At 38.9% G+C, this 22,372-nt stretch overlaps 1 protein-coding gene across 2 annotated transcripts; it reads right to left on the reverse strand.

The window, feature by feature from the left end:
- Positions 1–28: 28 nt before the first annotated feature.
- LOC111320204 (uncharacterized) lies at positions 29–22,365 on the reverse strand. Of its 2 annotated transcripts, none has more exons than XM_088735737.1 (19): positions 22,275–22,365; positions 19,697–19,826; positions 16,575–16,625; positions 14,803–14,847; positions 14,153–14,286; positions 12,828–12,993; positions 11,921–12,142; positions 10,767–11,048; positions 10,035–10,214; positions 9,057–9,103; positions 8,828–8,932; positions 7,655–7,788; positions 5,869–6,047; positions 5,417–5,497; positions 5,169–5,276; positions 3,529–3,845; positions 3,338–3,409; positions 2,433–2,611; positions 29–1,556 (listed from the first exon to the last, which is right to left on the reverse strand). In XM_088735737.1, the coding sequence occupies exons 2-19, from the start codon at positions 19,794–19,796 to the stop codon at positions 1,442–1,444; spliced, it is 2,517 nt and encodes an 838-aa protein (XP_088591863.1). In that variant the 5' UTR covers positions 19,797–19,826; positions 22,275–22,365; the 3' UTR covers positions 29–1,441. The 2 variants fall into 2 exon arrangements, with proteins under 2 accessions (XP_088591863.1, XP_022778628.2); XM_022922893.2 differs by having other exon boundaries at positions 10,767–11,054; positions 22,275–22,364.
- Positions 22,366–22,372: the final 7 nt, after the last annotated feature.

Here is a 22,372-nt window from a genome sequence, read left to right on the forward strand (position 1 = left end):
GTGCTAGGCAAGACAACAATGCAACAACTGAGCATTATGCAGTTCGACAAAGGCTGCGCTGTATGTCGATATCACCTTTATTACTTTCTCTGTAAGGAACGGAAACCAAGAGACAAGCTTTTCTTTATTAACGGAAAAGTAACGACTCCTTACTGTTCATTTTGCATTCTACACAACTTCGAGGGCGGTGCCGCAGTCACGCAACTGCCACGACAGTAAGACTTAATCATCAAGTACAAAGCCAAGAAAAATAAAACAGCAGCAGCATGGTTGCCTATGACAATAAACAATGAAAGGGCGGTTGCGTGTATTCTAAACCATCCACCGGATCAATAAAAAAGAGACAAAAAGAAAATCATCCACACTTAAAGAGATTTCAAATTCATGTGTCGAAAGGAAAACCTAGAGACTTAAAGAAATTATCATGCATCACCTCTCAAAACCTTGATTGCTGAGGCCATAAATTATCTAATTTACATTATAACATAACCAAAGTAAAGCGTGCGTTATGATGGTTCAATTCAGCGTCAACCATTTACCCATGGGTGTACGCTGCTGACGTGAGCAAATGCTAAGACTAGTACAGTTTTCCGCGCGCGCTTGTCTTTTCTGGTCACGTAAGATTTGTTAAATAAAAAGGAACTCTTTTGCTAAAATGTATCAATGTTATCAATGTTATGTTATGAAACAAATGGTAATAATCACAGTGTACACTATTGAGTTATGGATGCACTTGGGAGGTTTGCTAAGCAAATCGTTAATTAATAACGATGCAGGAGCAAATTCATGATCTATGCAAAGCTGTGATCGAAATGACAAGGAGTGGTCATTGCGAGTATTGACAATGGATTGAAAGCTTCAAATGGGAGAAATTCGTCGTGTTCTTCTCATTTAACTTAAAATTCGCTAACTCAATGTGGAGAACTGGAACTAGAAACGGACTGGTACTAGTAAAAAAAGGATGATGCAATCAAAGAGAGAGAGAGAGAGAGAGAGAGAGATGTAAAATGGCGAAAAACGCCACCGATGTTTGTCAATAAAATAGTTATTTGCCGTTTATGGACGTGAGGTCTAACATCAACACCTGACCTACGAAGTCTTAGTCGCTAATAGATATGACACGAGTTCTTTCTGCCCTTGGGGAAGCATGCCTAAGGTAATCCTTGGGTAATCCTTTGGTAATCCTTTATACTAGAGAGCTTTAAAATGAACAAATCTACATTGCATGCTCTAGTCAAACCACCGAAATAAACTTTTCGTTGTAACAAATTCATTGTTTCTACGTTCAAATTCCTATTCTCCACGGCAAAAGTACACAATTGTTGCCTAGTTTAAATTCTAACTATGGATTTTGTCCACTTCTGCGCCAAGCAGCCGTATTCCACCGTGAAGGATTGGTGCCAATCCGCTCTTCTCTTCTCTTCATTCGATTGTCTTGAACTTACGTATCTTTCTGGTCAGCAGCCCCACTCCTTGCCTTGGCTTGACGTTGTTTGAGTCGCTCTCTCCAGTCTCCTTTAATCTCTTCGAAGTTGGGATTGTAAGCTGCCTGACCACTAGAGAAAATATAGTATTACGTCAGTCAAAGCATGTTTTGAATGACTCACTAAACTCTGAAACATACAAAAGGAAAAAAAACAAGGAAAAAAAAAAAAGAGAAAGAAAAGAAAAAGAACAGAAAGGAGAGAAACGCTCGGGCAACATTCGAAAAAATTACATCAACTCCTTGTCCTTCTTTAAAACACATATTAATATACATTAACGAGTGAAATTGACATGATAAATTTTCTCATGTCGAGTTCAAAGTCTGCCCAGTTTCCAAGCTCCGTGTCCGCGAAGTGTTCTCAAACGTTTGCCAACTGAGGGAAAAGTGTCTTCTTTTGCAGATTGTTTAAAAAATTGTAGAATAAAACAATTATTGATTTCGGTCATCGCATGATGTCATGTTCAACCTTATCCAATAACTGCTTATTATATCAATGTCACTTTGAGAGACAATTTGAGAAATGCAGTACAACTTGCATTTTGGCGATAGGAGCTATAAAAGGTGTTCCAAAAATTGGTTCAATTAAAGTACCGGACACAAAAAGCATGAAAATAAGTTTATATCCCCAGGATACAGGGCCTCCCGTCTAATGAAGGAAGGATCAAATCATCAAAGAAACTACTTGGTGGCGAAAAAAACCATTCGTGTTCCTTAAATGGATGTGTCCCTTACACAGGAGTCCTTTACATGAAGACAGCAGTTAAAAAGGTTAAGGATGCATTATTTGCAGGTTGCACCATAGTTTGTGTCGCCTGAACAGAGGTGTTTCAAAGGAGCACTTCTACTACAGGCCTCCGAGCACTGATGCTTCTCAGTAGGAGAGAAGAATTAAGTCAAATCCTAGAACATATCATCACTGGCGTGTTTAAAGAAAAGCGATACCTACCTTGAGAGATGTTCTCTCTTCCACTCTTCTATTTGTCGAGAGGGATCGATTTGGTCCTCTTCGTCCTCACTGCTATCCAATGCTGGTTCTTCTTGTTGCTTTATACTCTGCCATTTTTGAACCAGAGAGGAAACTTTTCGCGCCTTCGACGACAATAGCGATGTACCAACCTTGCAGCCCTACGACCACAAATTTGTTTCTGAATAAATGGCCTCTGTACTCTTCCTTGGATTGATACCAAACATTATCATAATATTTCAACGAAATGAACCTTAGGACTCTTGCTTGTTCAAAATCCAGTCTAGAAGTTAGAAACATCGGACGTGCAGAGACAAGGAGCAAGGACATCCCTTTGAGTAAACCCTTTTGGAAAAAGCTGAGAACTAGAGGCAATGTTCAGCGGCAGGCATTTTTTTCACTATTTGTTCATTTTACTTCGAAGCGTGGAAGGTTCAAGACCTTTGTACACGTTAGAGCATTGGAAGAAAGCTTCATTTTACTTCCATGTAGCTTGAAAGACAACACAATGTCAGGGTAAAGTCATCAATCTTGAACAGACATTTTTTTGTGAAACTTAAAAACTGGGAAGACTAGAAACATTTCAGTATCAAATATTATTGCGTTCCAAGACAAAAGCCAACTAGGTATAACGCAACTATACAGCAAACAACAACGGTAAATGTTCTACGGTTTTGAGGTTTCCTTGCATCTCCTGAAATTCAGTTTCATTTGTTAGTGCACAAATTCAAAGTGTTCGCGGTTTTCTTAACCTGAGAAGTTGGGCAAAGAAACTGTCGCAACAACGCGCGGCCACTAAATCCTCTCGTCAATTCGCTGATGTTTACCAACCATTACCGTTTGATCTAGCTCTGACAATTTTTTCGAGTTAAGTATTTAAAACTCACTTTTTTCTTCTTTTTCACTTTAGGTTTGGCCGTTGAACCGGTGGGTATGGACACACCAGCAGCTGCAACTCCCTACGAGGAAAACGAAACTCCGTTTAAGATGATAGTCTGACCTTTTATGCAAGAAAAGAAAAGCAAATTATTAACAGCACCATCTTTAGTTCAATCTTCCTCATTCAAATCTTACAAACCTGTGATGGCGCCGAGAACTGGGTCCCAGTGCTTTCAGTCACAGCTGCGGGCTCAATAAATGAAGGTGGACTTGCACTAGTGGCGTCCAAATCAGAATAGTCAACAATGGATCGAGAAAGCGGCACAGACTTTGCGATGGTGGTTGCAACCGTCGGCTGCCCACTGATGAAAGGCGACATGGCTCTGGTTACTGTGGTCGACACACTTGTTGGCATTTCTTCCCCAGGAGGAGGGGGTGGAACTTCTACAGGCTCTGGGGGTGGTGGTGGGGGTACACAAGAATCTACTGGAGGGAGGGGTGGAAGATCGTCCGTTCCTGTACCAAAATATCGACATTTTGAATAAGAAGTAAAACTAAAGCAAGGTATGGGTTAGTAAAACACTAAATCCGATAGCTCTATCACTTACTCAGTTAATATAAACCTTTTTTTTACTCTGTCATTTGTTCATTTATTTTTTTAGCAGGAACCCTAACTTCGTCCAATCAGAGGAAGCGATTTTGGGCCACCTATGCGAATTTTGCGCAGAAACCACGACATCAAGGGCCAAGGCGCGGTATGATAATAGTAGAGAGCACTTTTCTAAGAAAAATGTGACGGGGAAAAAAGAAAACGTCCCTTAGTATTGAACACACATAGAGAAGATAAACAATTGCTTAATCCCATCGCAAAACAACTTTTTACATCACTTTTTAGAGCAAAATTTCAATCGAGTGTCGAAAGTAATTCGAGATTATATTTTGCTTTCCTTCGCTCCGTGATTGGTCCAAAAAACTCGCGCCAGCCTCTCCAACAATCAGATGTAAGAGTAAAACCAATCTCGCGCCAGTCTCTCTAACAATCAGATGTAAGACTAAAACCAATCAGGACTCTTGGTCACGTTTTCGCGCGATTTGGGCCGGCAGTTTCCATCGGTTCTTCAGGGTATAATCCTTTCTTCTGACTGGTCGATAACATAACTTTAATTTTGGTCTCATGACTGACACCCGATCAAAAAGCGCTCCAGGGCTCGACACTAACGGTAGCCAACTAGCCACAGACTAGTAGAAATTTAGTTTTGTCCAGTAGTTTTCGATTTCCACTGGCCAGTTTGGCTAGTAAACAAACTGAAATTGTTGTAACATCCAAGTTGTCACTTGGGGAGAACGGATGGCGCAGTGGTGAGAGCAGTCGCCTCCCACCACTGTGGCCCGAGTTCGATTCCTGGACCTGGCGTCACATGTGGGTTGAGTTTGTTGTTGGTTCTCAGTCCTTGCTCCGAGGGTTTTTCTCCGGGTCCTCCGGTTTTCGTCCCTCCGCAAAAACCAACATTCCAAATTCCAATTCGATCTGGAAACAGTGGACAAGAAGAGCCACCCAGTGGAATGTCCATTGCTAAATTATTATTTATTATTTATTTATTTATTTAGCCACTTGGCTAGTAAGTTGAAAAGTTAGTGTCGAGCCCTGATAATCCTGCCTAATTCCCAACCTGGAGCAAAAGAACTGATTTCTGAAAGAACTTAACCCAGCGCAGACAGAGCACGCTCTCCTTCCACAAATAGCTAATGTGAAATGATTTCTTTTCAGTTTTTCAGTTGTGCAGGAACATTAGAAAAAAAAACAAGAGAAGAGAATCAAGAGCGTACCAAAACACGAACCTGGGGGAGGGGGAGGTGATTCGTCCGCTTCGTCTGGATACGAGGCAGTGAAGGTAACATCTTCGGATCCATGATCTGTTCCAGGAACAGGAGGATTCACCAAGGAATCTGATTGAAAGAAGGAATTTGTGTCATTTTGTGTACATTGGTTAAGAAAAATGGTAAATTTTTGAGCTCCGTCATCGAAAAATGACACAAGTATGGATTCGAAAACTGTCACAAGTATGGAAGTAAAGATAACAAAATACCTTCTTTAACCGATGACGATACCGCTGGTACGGTTGGCGTAACAACGGACATCACGGGCGCTTGCACCATGGGAACGTAAGCTGTGATAAAAGAAGAACAACTTTGTGTCAGATGGTAGTCCAACTGAAAAACAAATTATATTAAGCTAAATTGCTTTCCGGTAGGATTTATTTGGGGATATTTCCCTTAAGATCAGTTCCCATATTTTGAGTTCCTAGAGAATGTGACATAGAAAGTCACCTTCAGGAGGGAGGTGGTTTAAAAATACTTTGTAGGTTTGGCAAACAACAGGGCGGGGGGAGGGGTGGGGGAGAATAATCCAAAAGAAGAACGAGGACGGTTAATGGCGAAGAGGAATAACACGAATTTAGACTTGTAAAATGTTTTTTTTTCCTTTTAATAAAACAGGCATAAAATTTGCCTCAGCTCATCTGGAGGTGTTACATTTTACCTGAATAGCTCCACACTGGTATATTTGTCTGGGAACTGGACACTGCAGCTGTTGAGCTCTGGGTGGGTGTCTCTACAGAGGGCGTGTCCTCCTTCACAGCTACTCCTATCTCGTCTGAGGGGTATTCCCACTGAGAATCACCTGTTATTCGATTCGTGTAGTAATAGCGCTTGTGCGTTCTGTCGAAAGGAAACAGATGAAAGGAAAACAAAAGAATGAGACACCGGACAAGGATGATAGTTGCCTTAAGGCAATAAGCAAGGGGCACTGATTTTGAGTAAGAGGCAATCCACTACAATGGCGTGAGTTCCCGACTCCTTTTAGCTTTCTCATCAAACTTTCTCCCTTTTAAATTCAACTGGCATATTACTATGATATTCATACCGAAGGATGGCCTCTGTCCCGAAAAACCAGTGCCCTAGTTAAGCGCTTTGGCAAAAGATTCTTACACTAACGTTCTCTCAGTAGCAAGAATCTGTCACCAAAAACACACACAGTAGCGTAAAATTTAAACAACCGTACCTATTTCTAAACTAATAAGGAGTACAAGGTGTTTATACGTACATTTCCACTAACCTCGTTCATGTCCTACTTTGTTTCTTTACTTGCATTGAAGGTCTTGCCGTGACAGAAGCTATCTTCAGAAAAGTGTGTCCGAATCCGGTTACTGGCCAGTTGTGCCACAGGACAACCAGTCCACGATGCGCAGCCACAAAGCCGATTTCATAACACACACTTTGACATAACAAATATTTACGACATACAGATGAAGACAAGTACGAAGACTCCAAATTTCAACACAACCAGCAGTTACACTGACACAAGACTGGGATTGGGTAGTTTTGCATAGAAAACATTTTGCTAATGCCGATTTATTATCTAAACAAAAAATGTGACGCAAATTTGGTCCTTTGAACGAAATAAATGAAACACACATCAAATCATGCTGTTGAAAAGTTGGCAAGATACGATATCTAAGAAAGAAACTTTCAGAGACAAATCAGACGAAAAAGAAGAAGCCGCAAGTTTCCGTATGGTATCAACAATAGTCTGATTTGGTCCAAAAGATCATTGCCACGAAAGATAAAGTCATACTTTTAAAACACTAAACGGAAAATCCACGCATTTCGATAACCTATTACTTCTAAACGTTTTCCGAGAAAATAAAATAAAGGAATCTTCAATTAAAAATTCTCTTTTAAGGTCCTATGACAACTAATTGCTAACATGAAATCCTACAGTTCTTATAATTAAGACAGCAAAATTTTTGGGATTTTTGTGCCGTTCTTAGCTTGTTAGGCCAATCTGCCACAGACAATGTCTCTTTGTTCCAGATTACTTCTTCCTCTGAATGCTAGGAGAAGTCAAAGTTAATTACCACCTAATTGCTAACTTTTTTTTTAACTTGCTTACAAGTTAGAACTTTTCTCGAGTGTTTGCTGGTAAAAATATCCAAATGAACCAAAGACAACAGTCAACCACCGCACTGTACTTAACTGCACATCCACAACAAGAACAAAAACGACAACAAAAGTTGACAAATACATTCACAGTTTCATGAAAATACGAGCATGTGGATCACACAGCATGGAAGGATGACAAAACTAGATTCTGATATTTTTTGGAACATAATGTTCACAGATGTTGACCCAGAGGAATCCAACATGATACAACATTGAGTGATATTTATCACAGTCTCTAGCTGAGCAGTTCATTAGGAATCCAAGCCTGTCCCTCCAGAAGGCCACAAACTCCCCCCTGGTAAAACACAAGACTGATACAGTACCTGTCCCAGTGGCACGACCAGCCAGGGGGGGCAGCAGACTCCTCATACTGCTTGAGCTGTGTGTCAGCCTCACAGAGCTTGTGAACCAAGTGACGACTGTCAAGAGCACCTTCTCGCCAATCACTGATTCTTGTCTAGATGGATAAAAATGAATAAAAAGTTTCAACACTGAGTGTAGGAAAGCAATTTTTGTGCTTCATTAAGCAAACACTCTTAAGTACCCTTAGTACATACAATCAAATAGCTTGGCCACACACCTTCATTAGCGCATGCTATTCTGCACATGCATTTCCTCTCCTGCAGGAATGTATAGGCGGACTGGTGAGAAGTCTGGAAAGGTGTTTAGCCCTGATTTTTAGTGCCAGACACCAACCCCCACCCCCCCGGCAAACCTTTCCCTAACTAATCTCAATCTTCCTACTGGCAAGAGAAATGTATGCAGGAAAAGCCTATGATGAGAACCTGCAAACAATCTGTTGAAATTATTGATGTGATTTAAATAGATTGTGAGCTGAAAGCAGACAATGGAGGTTTTAGGGCTTTTGTTTTCAAGGCAAAAATCATGAGAGCTTTATATCAAGAACTTGGTACACTCTGAGTAAATATTGATCATCTAAATAGCAGCTGCTGTGATAATTTCACTGGATCACTGTGACAATGTCGGGGTTTCATTGATGTTTTCAGCAAGAGGGAAACTGGTTTTCACAGGTGGGCAAAACTTTTTGAACTGAATTTCTTTACAAGATAAACTTTCCTCCAAATGGTCAAACCAGGTGAGCAAAACCATCCTCACAACTGGTCAATTTGCACGGTGCCCCACCTTTACTGAAACCCCTGCATGTTTTCATCACTTCAAATTATTACAATTTATACTGATCATGAAGGGAATATATACAATCAAAAAGAAAATGTAACCTTCAAGTGTGATTGTTTTGTTGCAAGATCATTTATGACAAATCAAAGTGACAACAGACTTTAGATCAAAGGTCTAGCCTTAGGTTCTCACAAGATTTACCATGTTATTTGCTTGGATAAAACTCTTCAACCCTTTGGAATAGGGGAGAAGAGGTTCATGTACCTCAGACTAGCAACTTTTCCAGGAGCACTGTGTATTACCTGTTATCACAACTTGTAAGAGATAATCTAAATCATTTTTTGTAGAAATCCACCTACCTCCATCTCAATGAGCAAAATCTTCAAGTTTGACACACCCTCACGAGAGACCTCCAAAAAATCCAGCTTGTTGCAGAGTACAGAAGCCAATTCCAAGATCTGTGACTAACATAAATGTAAACCAAGGATTACGAACAGCATAACTGGCACGGTGTGGTTTATAGAAATAGTACAACCGGTATGGCTGGTTGTTTAACCAGTACCAGTAGAATTTCAAAAAATCTCTTACCCTGTGATCCTCTTCTTCTTTATCGTACATCTTCTTTTCATAAGCAGCTTTTCAAACGAAGGAAAATCAGCAATAGAGACATAAGACCAAAGTTGAATTGAGTGTAAAAAGTAATATGTGATTGCATAAGGGTTTGGTCTATTTGCTCAGACCCATAGGAAAAATTTCCAACTAAGAGAGCAGTATGGATAGCACAGCTGTGGGGCTGAAGACCCATCCCAGTTGGGGGGTCCAGAGGCATCCTCCCCCAGCAAGTTTGGAAAATCTTGACACACTGATGCCATTCAAAACATTTTTAGACAATTTTTACGATACACTTTGTTGTCAGAATCAAGTCATTTTTAAGCTGTTTTTTTTACCATAGCAATAGCATTTTGTTACAAAATACATCAAATGAATGCTACTTGTGAACATGCCATTTTACACCTGCATGTTTGCCCATTAAATTTTTTCCAAAAAAAGTAGGGGAGCCTCACAGGTACCCTGCCCCCCTTCTTCTATGGCCTTGTTGCTTTGTTATTGGTCAAGAAAACTTTCACCCCTTTCTAAACCAATTGGATTAAAAAAATGAGAACTAATCACAACTTGGTACAATGTACCCTGCATTTTTACATTGAGTTCTCATTGGCCCCTTGAGACACTTGCTTTTGATGGTTTGTCGCAATTATTGAGGTTTCTGTCCTACAACATCAGCCGAAATGCCCTCAAATGGGAAAGCAGTACAGCTGCTGTTGTCACTCCCAATGATAGAGTAGGGGAGCAGGGATGCTGCACAGGTAAAAGCATTCACTTCTTACCACTGTGACCCAGGTTTAATTCCCAAACCAAGCCTCACACATGTGGGTGAACAAAAATGTTCATATTTGATTATCATACTAACCCCATGGTTTCCTTGCAATTCCTAAGTTCTTTTCCAAACTCCAATTATTGGAGAATTGTATAGAAGCAAGTTGATTAATTTTTTTTGTTCCATCCTACCTGTCTGTGATTTTTCTCCATTCTTATCCTCAGCAGGAGCAGCTTTTAGATGCTCAAACACTTCAGGTGGCAACAGAGGTTTCTCTTCTTTGTTATCATCGTTGCCTTTCTTAGCTTCCTCATCTGACATGTCCATGCTTTCTTCAACCAGAATGTCTCGTTTTCCTTTGTCATATGTGTCTGAGTAAATCAATGTAATTCAACAATTACTTAATATTGAAGGTGGGAAGACTTGACATTAAATATAGTGCAAGCCGAGAAGTACAGAATGAGGCAGTTTACAAAGGGATTCTACCTTAAGTGTAGACATATTTTCCAGCAGTGAGTGATAGTGGACAAGTCATGGATTGATTTAACACCAAATCTAAGAATTTGCATAGCGATCTTTATAGTCAAAGGATCAATACTCTGCCCCCATCAAACCAAGCTGCAATCATTTTAATCACCATGGCAAGAAGAAAGCTTTGGCAACTTCAGAAAAGCCTTAAGCTAGACCACTGGCCCCATCATTCTCACCAAATATGTTGAGGTGGCTCCCTTGATGATTTACGAATAAAGTTCCCTTCAGAGTACGACTTATGAAAAGAAACCTCAGTTTATCTCAAATTTTTCCCTGAAGAGATTTACCAGTTCAACTCAAGGTATCATAGGGCTTCTATTTTGGTTTTCAATTTTTAAATAAATGACATCACCATGGCTTTTACCAACTGTAGAATTAAGACACCCTCTTACCTTCCAGCAGCTGAACAGCAAAGTCGTCATCGGAGTCATCTTCGACTGCTTGCTCAAGCTTTGGTTTTTTGGCTGGGACTTCCTCTTCCTCATCATCATCCACTTTATCAGACCTTAACACTGCTGAGTTCTCTTCTTCTTTTGGTTCATTTGAGTCAGTGTCTTGATCCTCCCAAGAATCCACCACTTGAAAACTGTCAGGATCTTCATCACTGTTCTCTTTAGAGTTCTCCCCCTTACTGTCAGGTTCAGATCCATCTTCTGAAGGTCTTTCTTGATTTTCTGTAGCTGAAAGGGAGGGGAAGAGGTAAATACACAAGGCTGAGTCATCTTGTGAACACACCAAGGATATCAAACCTCGTGTCTCTGTGTTATCTGCCTCAGCCTTCAGCTTCAACAGTGAACACAGACCTCATCCAATAATTGCTTAGTATTCTCAACACAAGTTTTCTGAATAATGAATCGTTAATCACTTCTGCAAGTTAAAAGGTTAAGTTCTCATATTTGAGCAAAGTGTTGGTGGAGATTAATGCAACCCCTTGGTTTGTACTCTTGGCTTTGCACTCTTGATTTGCACCCCATGCTGGACAGATTGGAAGCTCCTACCCTCCAAGTTAGGGGTTGGGCATGTGGGTGTAATAGCCACCTCCTATAAAACAGGACCATGCCTAAAAATAGCATCCTACACCCTTTACTCTTTAGGAGTCTAATTTCTCCTTATAACATCTCCCTTGAATCATACATTGGGGTCACGAGACTAAAGGGAATGATCACCAACTAAAGACAGCGCTCGACACTAATCGAAGCCAACTAGCCACACCCTACAGTAGTAGAAATTCAGTTTTGGCTAGTGGATTTTTAATTTCCACTAGACACTTTAGATAGTAAACAAACTGAAATTTTTGTAATATCTAAATTGTCACTAGCCACTTGGCTAGTAAGATGAAAAGTTAGTGTAGAGCCCTGTAAAGAAGCTCTTGCTTGTTAAACAAATTCTCCAGTCAACCCCTTAGGAAATGTATAGAGAGCAGTACTGGGAATATGCATACTGATGCCAGGTAGTAAAGGGTTAAGGCTAAGACACTTCCCAAAATGTGGACATGTGAAAATAAATACCTAGTCAAATAAATGCATCATTTCTCATGGAAAGTCACCTTTTGCTTTACTGTCATCTTCATCATCTTGGTATTTTTGTACCCCTTCCTCTTCCCCTTGACCAGGGACATCTAATTTATCATCACTTGTAGTCACCACTTCAGGAGCTGCTGACAAAAACTGTTCAGGGGGATGCCACTGAACTTCATTTGTCTCCATATTCCAGTAGTAATAGCAGTTTGTAGCTTCATCCAGGCAGGCCTGCCATGGATAGGTATTAGCTTCAAGACATTCACAAAAAAAAAAAAAGAAAAGGTTGTATAATTTACCCTTCAACTTACAGGACCTTGAAAATTAGTTCTGATCATTTGGTGTTAGATCAAGGAGCAACATCTACCAGACAAGTTTGAGTACTTTCATTACCTGAGAACTTTTTTTTGAGTGGGCACTTTAAAAAGTAATCCAAATTAATCACAACAATTGATCAGACCACAGAAAAAAAACACAGGAAAGCTGTAAGAACTCAGATCAAAAAAACATGCAAACTGCCTGATGCACAATAAAACTGAGATGATCAATTTAAAACTGCTTTTGGCTATGCACTTAACCAGTTACAAGGCACAATGAAACAAAGCCAAAGAAATCCTGAATTACCAGACATTCAGCGGGGAAATTTATCCATGCAAAATCAGTGCTTCAAATTGATGCAGTTTTGGCCATAACAAAGGGGTGAGTTAATGTTGTATTGGTGTGTGCTAACAAATCCCACGATAGTTAAAACTATTTTTCACTGCAATACTTTGACATAGCCAAAGTACTACTTGCTAGGAAGCACTTTAGTAAAATGCGCGAGGATATAAGACTTTTCAATGCACTCTCCGAGCACCCATGCATGTTTTGTAAATCCTGAAAATGTGGGTGATGGTATCTGTCAAAAAAGTCAAGGTAATATCCATCTTCTGCTACCTCCACTTCCACTGTAATCAGCTCCTTCACTATTCCCATAGCCTACTGCAGGGTACACCAAGGGACGTTCATCTTCTGTGGTAGAACTCACAGCTTCTTCTACCTGGCTGTTTGTTGTTCCATCATTGACAGTACTAGTGGTGTCTGCATCTATAGATTCTATTTCCTGTAAAAAATGAAAGCAAGGCAATTAGTAAAAGACTGTTTCAGACAGAACTACACAGAATAATCATGTTCCTCAAACAAATGAAAATGGGAATCAAACTTACTCTAAATTGAAATCCAATCAATCTGAAATGTTTTTAACTGCAATGTAGCATTATGCATGTACATGCATTAACTTATGAATAAATTCCCAGTTACTGGCTCTTTCAGTTTTAGTGATAAATCAGAGATGATGACAAAAATATGAAAGCAAAATTTGTACACATGCCACATGCTCATGTCCATTTCTGCCCTCATCACATTTTTATGGCTCTTATGAACCATTACTGAAAGACAACTATTAACATGACATTAGCTTCTCTTGTATTAGTATAGGTAATCACATGATTCAGAGGGCAATTTGGAATAAATAAGCACAAGTAAATTTTTTCAAATACTAAAATATTGCATGAGCCCATAGGGCGAGTGCAACTTGTGGTCTTTGAAAAAATTTACAAGTCCTTATTTATTCCATATTGCACCAGAAAAATCATGTGATTATGTATTAATAATATACATGAAAAATTACAAGGTGGCTTATCATAATTATGCAGAAGAAAGTGCATGCATTACGTGCAAAAATAATGTATTCAAACCCTACAAATGACATTGTGTGTTTGGTCAAAACAACTGCACTCGATCAAGAAATTTTCACATCTTTAAGGCACAAAAAAGTTCAAAGTCCACCCCAACAGTTCAAGGATTTGTTCAGTGGTTTTGGTAATTCTGTGAGTTTCTTTGATTATTGACCAATCAGAATGTCCGGTTTGTTACTTTCTTTGCACTGAATTAACCCTCCTCTGCACTGAATTAACTCTCTTTTGCACTGAATTACCTGAAAACTGCATTTATCTTAACCAATCAGAACTGAGTAATTTTTTCTTGTATATTATTATATATAATATCACAAAGAGAAAAAGAAAATGATGATTACAACTTAGCATGACTGTCTCTGTCCAAGATGTGATCAACACAGGCATAACAGAAAAAATTGAAGATACATTCTTTGTGGTTCTTGAGTTGCATCACAATCAGAATTAAGAGATTAATTGTTCAAAAGCACAGAATTCCACATGATTTATTTGATCTTAAACACAATCTTCCTGTATTCCAAGTCTTACTTTGAAGAAGTCTGCCAGTTTTGCATCAATTTCCATGTGCTGTTCTGTTGACGATGCACTGGGTTTGGAAGATTCTTCATGGGAGTTTGTAGCACCAAATTCATCCTCGGCAGGTTCAAGATTGTCTTCATCATCTGTCAGACAAGGCAATATAGCACAGAATTTCAGACCTTACAGCTTTTTGGAGATCATTTAGCAAATTAATAGTTTTGAAATGATTATAATTTATAACCAAGTAATCAAATCAACTCTTTTACAACTTAAGAAATTTCCAGAATGTCTTTCATTTTTCTTCAAATTTTTGCTGGTCGTACACATGTTCCTAGTTCTCTAACAATCATTGCATCTGTAGAAGAGGTTTATTTCATTGCCCAAAGGTACATGAAGCAGAGTACTCATCAGTGTGATTAAATCTGTTTAAACTTCCATTGCCTTCAACATTGCCAAGTCTAGCAGCATGCAGGTCTTAGCTAAGCAGTGTATCAGGGAAAAAATCCCAACATCTGTTGTTGAATTCTTTGATGAAAACTTTGTCATATTCTTGTGAAAAAATGAACTAAATATCTTCCTATAGTTGACAACCTAGCACAATATTTTACATTCAAATTACTCGTAATAATTTTTTATCAATACTGTTTCATTTAATTTACCTTCATCATCACTGTGATCACCATATGATCCAAGAAGCCCAATTCCTAGATCATAAAATACAGCATAAAATAAAAAAACTGGAATTCTAATGGAATATAAATAATAATTATAACAATTATAAGCAAGCAAAAATTATGCACTTCTGACTGGCATAAAACAAGTGCATTTTTCATGTAACAAAAGGGCAAATTTGTAAAAAGAATGCAAATTACAAAAAGTGAGTGCACGGTGTCAAAATTTTCCCTGCCTTGACTAGCTGTGATGGTTTTTTCATGTAAACTATTTACTAGTAATAACATGATTTCTTGTGTAATTTGGTGTAAATGAACACTTGTAAATTTTTCAAAGACTACAAATTGTACTCACCCTAAGGGCTTGTCCAATTTTGCAGTCTTTGAAAAATTTACTTCTGCTTATTGACACCACATTGCACTCAAAATCATGTTATTACCTCCACTAATAATAACACAGGATTTCTATGGTGCCATATATTCATTAGCTCATGGTGCTTTACAACAACTTCATTCATCTGTCAGGTTCAAAATCTTTTATCTTTCTTTATTTACAGAAAGTTATGCTGTCAGCATGTTTGTTCAATTTCAGATCCTAGCAACAGGGCAGGAAACTTGGCCCATCCGAACGTCCGAGACGGGTAACTTTTCCATTCGGACAAGGAAAAAGGTGATCAAAGTTGTCGGATTGGACACGTAAGTTGTAGAGCTCTGACGCTGCCTGCCTTTGGATAAATAATAAATCCTTTTTTCCCCGTATTTTATAACTAAGTGCCTTGAAAATAAACTTTCTCTTCTTTTTGTGGAAGTTGGCGACGCTTAGCGAAGAGATCAAAGACAAATTGATTTCCATGCGATCCCCGCTTTACAGCACAATTGCATGCACATCAATCACTTATGCTGCAACGGTCAGCGAACTGAATTGCTTGAGTATCGGCAATGTCTTAATCAAAATTGTTTAAATTTTTGAAAAGGTCAAGGAAGCACTTAGGAACGTCAATACAGATGAGGATGTTCCTTCTAAAAGGAAAAAGATTGAAGATAACAAAAAGAATTATGACACCAAGCACATAAGAAAATTTCAGTCGGCTTGGATGACAGAATTCAACTGGGTTTGTTATGAGCTAAAAACAAACAGAATGCACTGCTCCACTTATTGGAAGTTTCCAGAATTAGCAGATAAAAGCAGCTCGACGTATATTGGATGTGGGGATGGAGTTCAAGGATTTAGATGAGAAACTGTAACTACCCATTCAAAAAGTCGTCACCATGTTGTTTGCAATACGAGACTACTGAATGACCAGAAACGGGAAGACAGCCCATTGCAAAAGATGTTTTCACGAATAAGCCAGGAATCACAAGTAAGGCTAGAAAAACTGTTCAATATTGCCCACTTGACATACACCAACAGATGTATCAAAAGAATATATCTTTATTCAATTTGTTGCATTGAATGTTTTTATTGACTAGTTAGCTTTTCAATTAACTGGGGCATGGTTGAGATAAAAAAAAGGATTTTTGAAACCCTAGATAGCTATTACTGATTTTTTGGGACAAGTAGTTTTGTGGTCCAGACAAGTAAAATACACACAACACTTGTCCGAAGGGATAAGTGAATTGAAAAGAAAGTTTCCTGCCCTGTAGCAAGGTGGGAGTAGATGCAAGAATGTCATTATTTATAAATAGTTGGGTATAAATATAAAATATTGCCTAGCCTGATAATGAGTTCCCTACAGCTTAGTTAATGCATCAATTAGTACCTGTTATACTGTTTGGATTAATTGCTCTTCTTTGACCACTTGTTGTAGGTCCTGTGTTCAAAATAATTCATGGGTATTTACATCATGTTATTTCTAGTTACTATCATCATAGCAGGTTAAGTTCACCATGGCAAAACTCCAGAACACAAAAATGTACAAACATACAAATGTACAAATGAAAGAATGTTGCAATCAGTAACAGATTCATAGGGTAACAATCCAAGCTACAACTGTTTTAGTCCTAAGGCCACTTGAAAAAGTTTGATGCTCAAATTTGAAGCATGTAGCCAGTTTGGCAGCCTGTGTTTGGGATTCATGTCCATTCTCATTGTTGTTGTTGTTTTCTTCACAACACTTCGATCTCACTCTCCTCAGTTGCCCCAAAAGTAATAAACAAATGTCTGCCATACTGCTTACTCCATCATAAAGTTGGTCCTTAGGAACACAATTTTAATTTTCAGAAAGAAAAACTGGCTGGCAGTGATATCATGAGGTTTACAGGACTTTATCCCTTGATAATCAAGGGCTTAGATGGGTCATTGTGGTTCCCCTTCAAATCATCCACTCTTTCACCCCCCCCCCCAGAGTGACTGGCATCTATTTTCTCCTTAAAATATCACCCCTGAATAATACATTCAGGTTACAAGAATAAAGGAAATGATCATCAACTAAAAGAAGCTCTTGATTGTTAAACAGATTCTCCTTGACCATACCTTAGGAAATTTGTGACCTCTCACGCGAAAACGTACACTAACGGCTATCCGTTCGAAGGCGTTTTGCCGTTCACTTGCCGTTCACCAGCCGTTCAAAAAAATTTGCATCCGTTCGCACGGCCAGGGTTACCCGTGCAAAAGAAAATAGCATCCGTTCGCACGTCTTGGGTTATCCGTTCAAAAAAATATAGCATCCGTTCCCGCGGCTTGGGTTATCCGTTCAAAAAAAATAGCATCCATTCGCACGGCTTGGGTCATCCGTTCAAAAAAATATAGTATCCGTTCGCACGGCTTGGGTTATCCGTTCAAAAAAAACTTGCATCCGTTCGCACGGCTTGGGTTATTTGTTCAAAAAAATTTGCATCCGTTCATACTGCTGGTGTTATCCGTTCCAAAAAACTAATAATTATTGGTTCAGCCGGTTACCCCTTGGGAAAAGTAATTAAAATTCAACAGTTCGCACGGCTGGGGTTTCGGTCGTCCGTTCAGAAAAATTCTCAACTGTTGTTCATCAGTTCAGAAAAATGCTTAGCCGCATAAACAAGTTCTATAGCAGACGTGCTTTGAATTTTGCAATTTTATCTTGGAATATTGTTTGAGAGGAGTTTGTTCTAAGAGGTCTGAGGGCCTCCCCTTAAATAAGATTTTTTTTTTAACACCTTGCGGCTGACAGGAACTAAAGTGCGTATTCCGAAATGCTGTTTAAAATGAGTACACACATCAAGGATTGTGTCTTTTTCAAATCGTTCGACTTTGTAGATGTAGGTGTCCTGGAATGTTGTTTCCTTATCGAAAATTTCAGCCGTCAACTGAAATGAGCAATCTGTTCCTGGAAGTTTATAGCAATTTTTTTTTAACTGTATCGATCGTTACATCATCTTGAGTGTTTTCAGCTTGTGCCGCGCGCGTTGATTCGATCGTACATCAGTTCTTAAGGTTCAGTGTTGTAGCTGTTGCGGGTCGTTTTCTTCTCTTTATTTCAGTCTTAAAACGACCGATTTCACGTTGATGGAAGCGCATAATCGCATTTACTTTTTCTTGCTCCGTGTTCTAACGGATTTGATTTACTTCTGCGTGCCTTTGTAAAGCCTTGATTACAATCATTGTCCGGTGTTATTTTGGCCCTCGCCCCATATTGTAGGGTTTCTGGGCATTTAGGCCTTTTACCAATGAACGTGAGCAAGCCACTAGCCAACGCTTACACTTTGCCAAGTCTCGCAAAGGTTTTGGGAAAGGAATGAATACTTTCTTCCCCTATTCCTCTTACTCTTTGATTGATTTTTGCTATTTATCGGCATATCTTGAATCTGTCTTACACTCACGCCAACAACAGTGTTTGGTACCAACCATGCCACTTCCTTTAAGAACGCTAACTCTTTTTAGTGAAATTTCCTGTCGTTTTCTTTCAAGACTACAGCTCTCGCCGAGACACTTCATTTGATTTGGTCGCAATGTTTGTCTGAGTGTGTGCGGGGGGTCTCATAGGATATCACATAACAAAATATATTTTTAGTTATAGTAGAAAGCTGTCTCGAAAAGACGTAAGTTTCAAATTGATGAGTCAAAAAGCCATGCTTGGGAATTTTTCTAACAATAAGGTTACACAAGCCGCGCGGCATGAGGACGTGAGAAATTTACCATTGAATAGGTTATTGTTTACGACTGAAAACAATTATGCAAATTTCGCTTGTGGCGAATGTTATTCTTTGACAAGTGTAAACACCGCTCGTTCTTATTGACGCAAAGAGATGGTTTCATCCACCTAAAATAACCTTAGTTCTCTGTATCTTTGTTACTGGTAGATATTTAACGAGACATGTGCACAGGAATGTTTGATTTTGAACTTTAAAAAACAGGTTCTGAGTTAATGCCGGAAACGCAACCGCAAAGTCGATATTCAGCTGAAAATTGAATGATGTTTGTTTTCTTTGCTCTGTGTCAAAGTAATCTGGTCGTTGATTTAAAATGATTATCATCTTTACTCGTTCAACCGTTCAAAAATTTGCCGCAGCCGTTCGGCCGTTCAAAATTTTTCTACAGCCGTTCAGTCGTTCACTGTCAGCCGTTCAAAACTTTTCCTCAGCCGTTTACCGTGAGCCGTGAGCCGTTCAAAAATTTTCCACAGCCGTTCAGCCGTTCACTTTGAACCGTTCAAAAATTTTTTTCAGCCGTTCAGCTGTTCCCTTTGAACCGTTCAAAATTTTTCTTCGGCCGTTCAGCCGTTCATGTTAGCCGTTTCAATCGGCTTAGCCATCCGTTTGTCATCCGTTCACTAGCCGTGTGTTTTGCCGTTTGAATGGATAGCCGTTAGTGTACGTTTTCGCGTGAGAGGTCACATTTATAGAGAAAATTATGGAGAATATGCATACTGATGTTAGAGTGCTAGGGGTTAAGCAGTTAGTAGAATACCTTCCCCAGCTTCTCTCCTTGATACTCTCCCAATTTGCAGAACCGTTCTTCTACGAGAGGCTTGAGCCACAAGCTGTTTCTCCTTGGACCGTCGACCCATAACTCAACTGGCTGAATGCTTCATTCTAATCTAAAGTGTGCAAAATTAATGGAAAAATATTTTTTTGATGTACTTCTAAAAAATCTTTTTGATGTAATTTACACTAGGATTAGGCGAAAATTCGACATCAGTGGTTCTTTCTAGGCAGCAGGGAGGATTGGCAAGAGTTCCATAACCCTATACATTAATTTACTTAATAAACTTGCACTTGATCTTAATAAACTTGCACTTGATCTTCAGGAAAATGAAAACCCGAAACCTTTCTGGAATTTTGTTAAGTCCAAGAGAAGAGGCACTAATAATCTCATCTCTATAAGCGTCGATGGATGTGTTCTGACTGACGACTTCAGTATTGCTCAGAGTATGAACTCATACTTCTCTTCGGTGTTTACTACCGAAGATTATGCAAATTTTCCCACTCAAGACTGCACTGTTGACAAGAAACTTGCGAAAATTGATTGTTCTGTCAATGAGGTCAAACGCCATCTTCTGAAACTCAAGCCCAATAAGTCTCCTGGGCCTGACCATATCGCGCCGTGCATTTTTAAGTCGTGTGCTTCGGAATTAGCACCTTCGTTGACGTATATGATAAACAAATCGTTGTCTCTTGGCCTTTTGCCTGAGGAATGGAAACATGCCGACATTACACCTCTACATAAGAAGGGTTCCAAATCTTCGAGAGAAAATTACCGCCCAATTTCCCTTACTTCAATTGCTTGTAAGATCTGTGAAAAAATTGTTTTTGATAGGATGATTAAGTTCTGGCGCGAAATCGACTTTATCAATAGCAACCAATTTGGCTTTTTACGAGGAAGATCTACTACAACTCAAATGTTATCAACGTTTAATGACTGGGCGAAATCCCGTAATTCATCCACTCCTACCGATGTTGTTTTTCTGGATCTTGCCAAAGCCTTTGACAGCGTTCCTCATGAGCGACTGCTTTTAAAATTGAAATGTAGCGGCATCGACGAATGTTTACTCAACTGGCTGAGACATTTTTTGGTGGGGCGCAAACAACGTGTAGTCGTTAGGGGATCTTATTCTGATTGGTCGTGCGTTACCTCCGGAACTCCACAGGGAACCATTCTCGGGCCCCTATTGTTTTTATTGTATATTAATGACATATCTGAATTCCTATCATCTACAGTGAAACTATATGCAGACGACACGAAGATCTACAGAGAGATAATTGACCCTATAAAAGATAGTCAGCTTCTTCAGGATGATCTTAATAATCTTAGCGCATGGGCTCGTAAGTGGCAGCTACGTTTCAACGCAGACAAATGCGAATCTATGCGAATTACGCATTTACGCGATAAGTCGGTAACTAATTATTTCTTAGAAAAGCCCCTGAAAGATGTGACTAATTTTAAAGATCTCGGTGTCACACTAACTAGAGATCTTTCATGGGGCCATCACATAAGTATCACTGTCAATAAAGCGAACAAAGTTTTAGGTTCCATTAAACGCTCAGTAGGCACCGCTAACACAAATGTTTTTTCTATGCTGTACATGTCTCTGGTACGGCCAATCTTGGAATATGCGGTACCTGTTTGGTGTCCTTACCTTGTTAAGGACATCCATACCCTTGAAAATGTACAGCGAAGAGCCTCAAGACTCGCTTTAAATCAACGCAAAGGAGAAATGTCCTATGAAGACCGATGCAAACTGCTAAAATGGCCCACTCTCTCTGACCGTAGAACTTACTTATCTTTAGTCGAATGTTATAAGATAGTTTTTGGTTTTTATCATTTAAATTTTGAAGACTTCTTTGATATTGCCACGATTCGGTCTACGAGAGCAAATCATCAATACAAACTCTATATTAAACCAGCTAGACTTAATTGTTACAAAAATTCTTTTTTTATTAGGATTGTCAAATTATGGAATGAGTTACCGGGTGATATAGTGGAAGCTGACAGCTTTCAGCATTTTAAATCTAAACTTAAATCGTACTTAAATATTTGATTGTAATGATTTTGATTTATATTTTGTCTTTTCTTTTAAGGGAGTTTTTACACAGGGATAACCTCTTAACTTCCTTTTCTAGAAGTATTTTCTTTTTAGTTTTATTTGTATATAATAGTTATCATCTGCTTCTGGAATAAATAAAGTATGTATGTATGTATGTATGTATGTATGTAATTATGCGTAGAGTGTTGCAACGAAACCTTTATATTTAGTCTTTATGAAATGGAATGCATAATTAATGTATGGGGTTATATGGAACTCTTTCCGGGAGGATTTCTAAAAAGTACTTTCAAAACTTCATTATATCATGATGATGTTTCTCTACATATAAATATTGACAGAAATTGAAACTAGTTATAAGAGCTCTATCATGGAAACATAAGTTTCCCCGAAATGCAAGTATGAAATCTTACATAAATAACACATACTCAGGAAGGCATTCAAGCACATAACAGTAGGAGACATTTTTTTAACTAGATAGTCTCTTCAAGTTCCCAAACTAACCTTCTAAATGATGAAACTTCAACTCTGAATGGTCAAAGAGTCGCTAACATGGATGGCGGACAACATAGCGGAGCGGACCACATGACAGGCTCCTAAGA

Source organism: Stylophora pistillata, chromosome 10, assembly GCF_964205215.1.
Source record: "Stylophora pistillata chromosome 10, jaStyPist1.2, whole genome shotgun sequence".
Taxonomy (NCBI): domain Eukaryota; kingdom Metazoa; phylum Cnidaria; class Anthozoa; order Scleractinia; family Pocilloporidae; genus Stylophora; species Stylophora pistillata.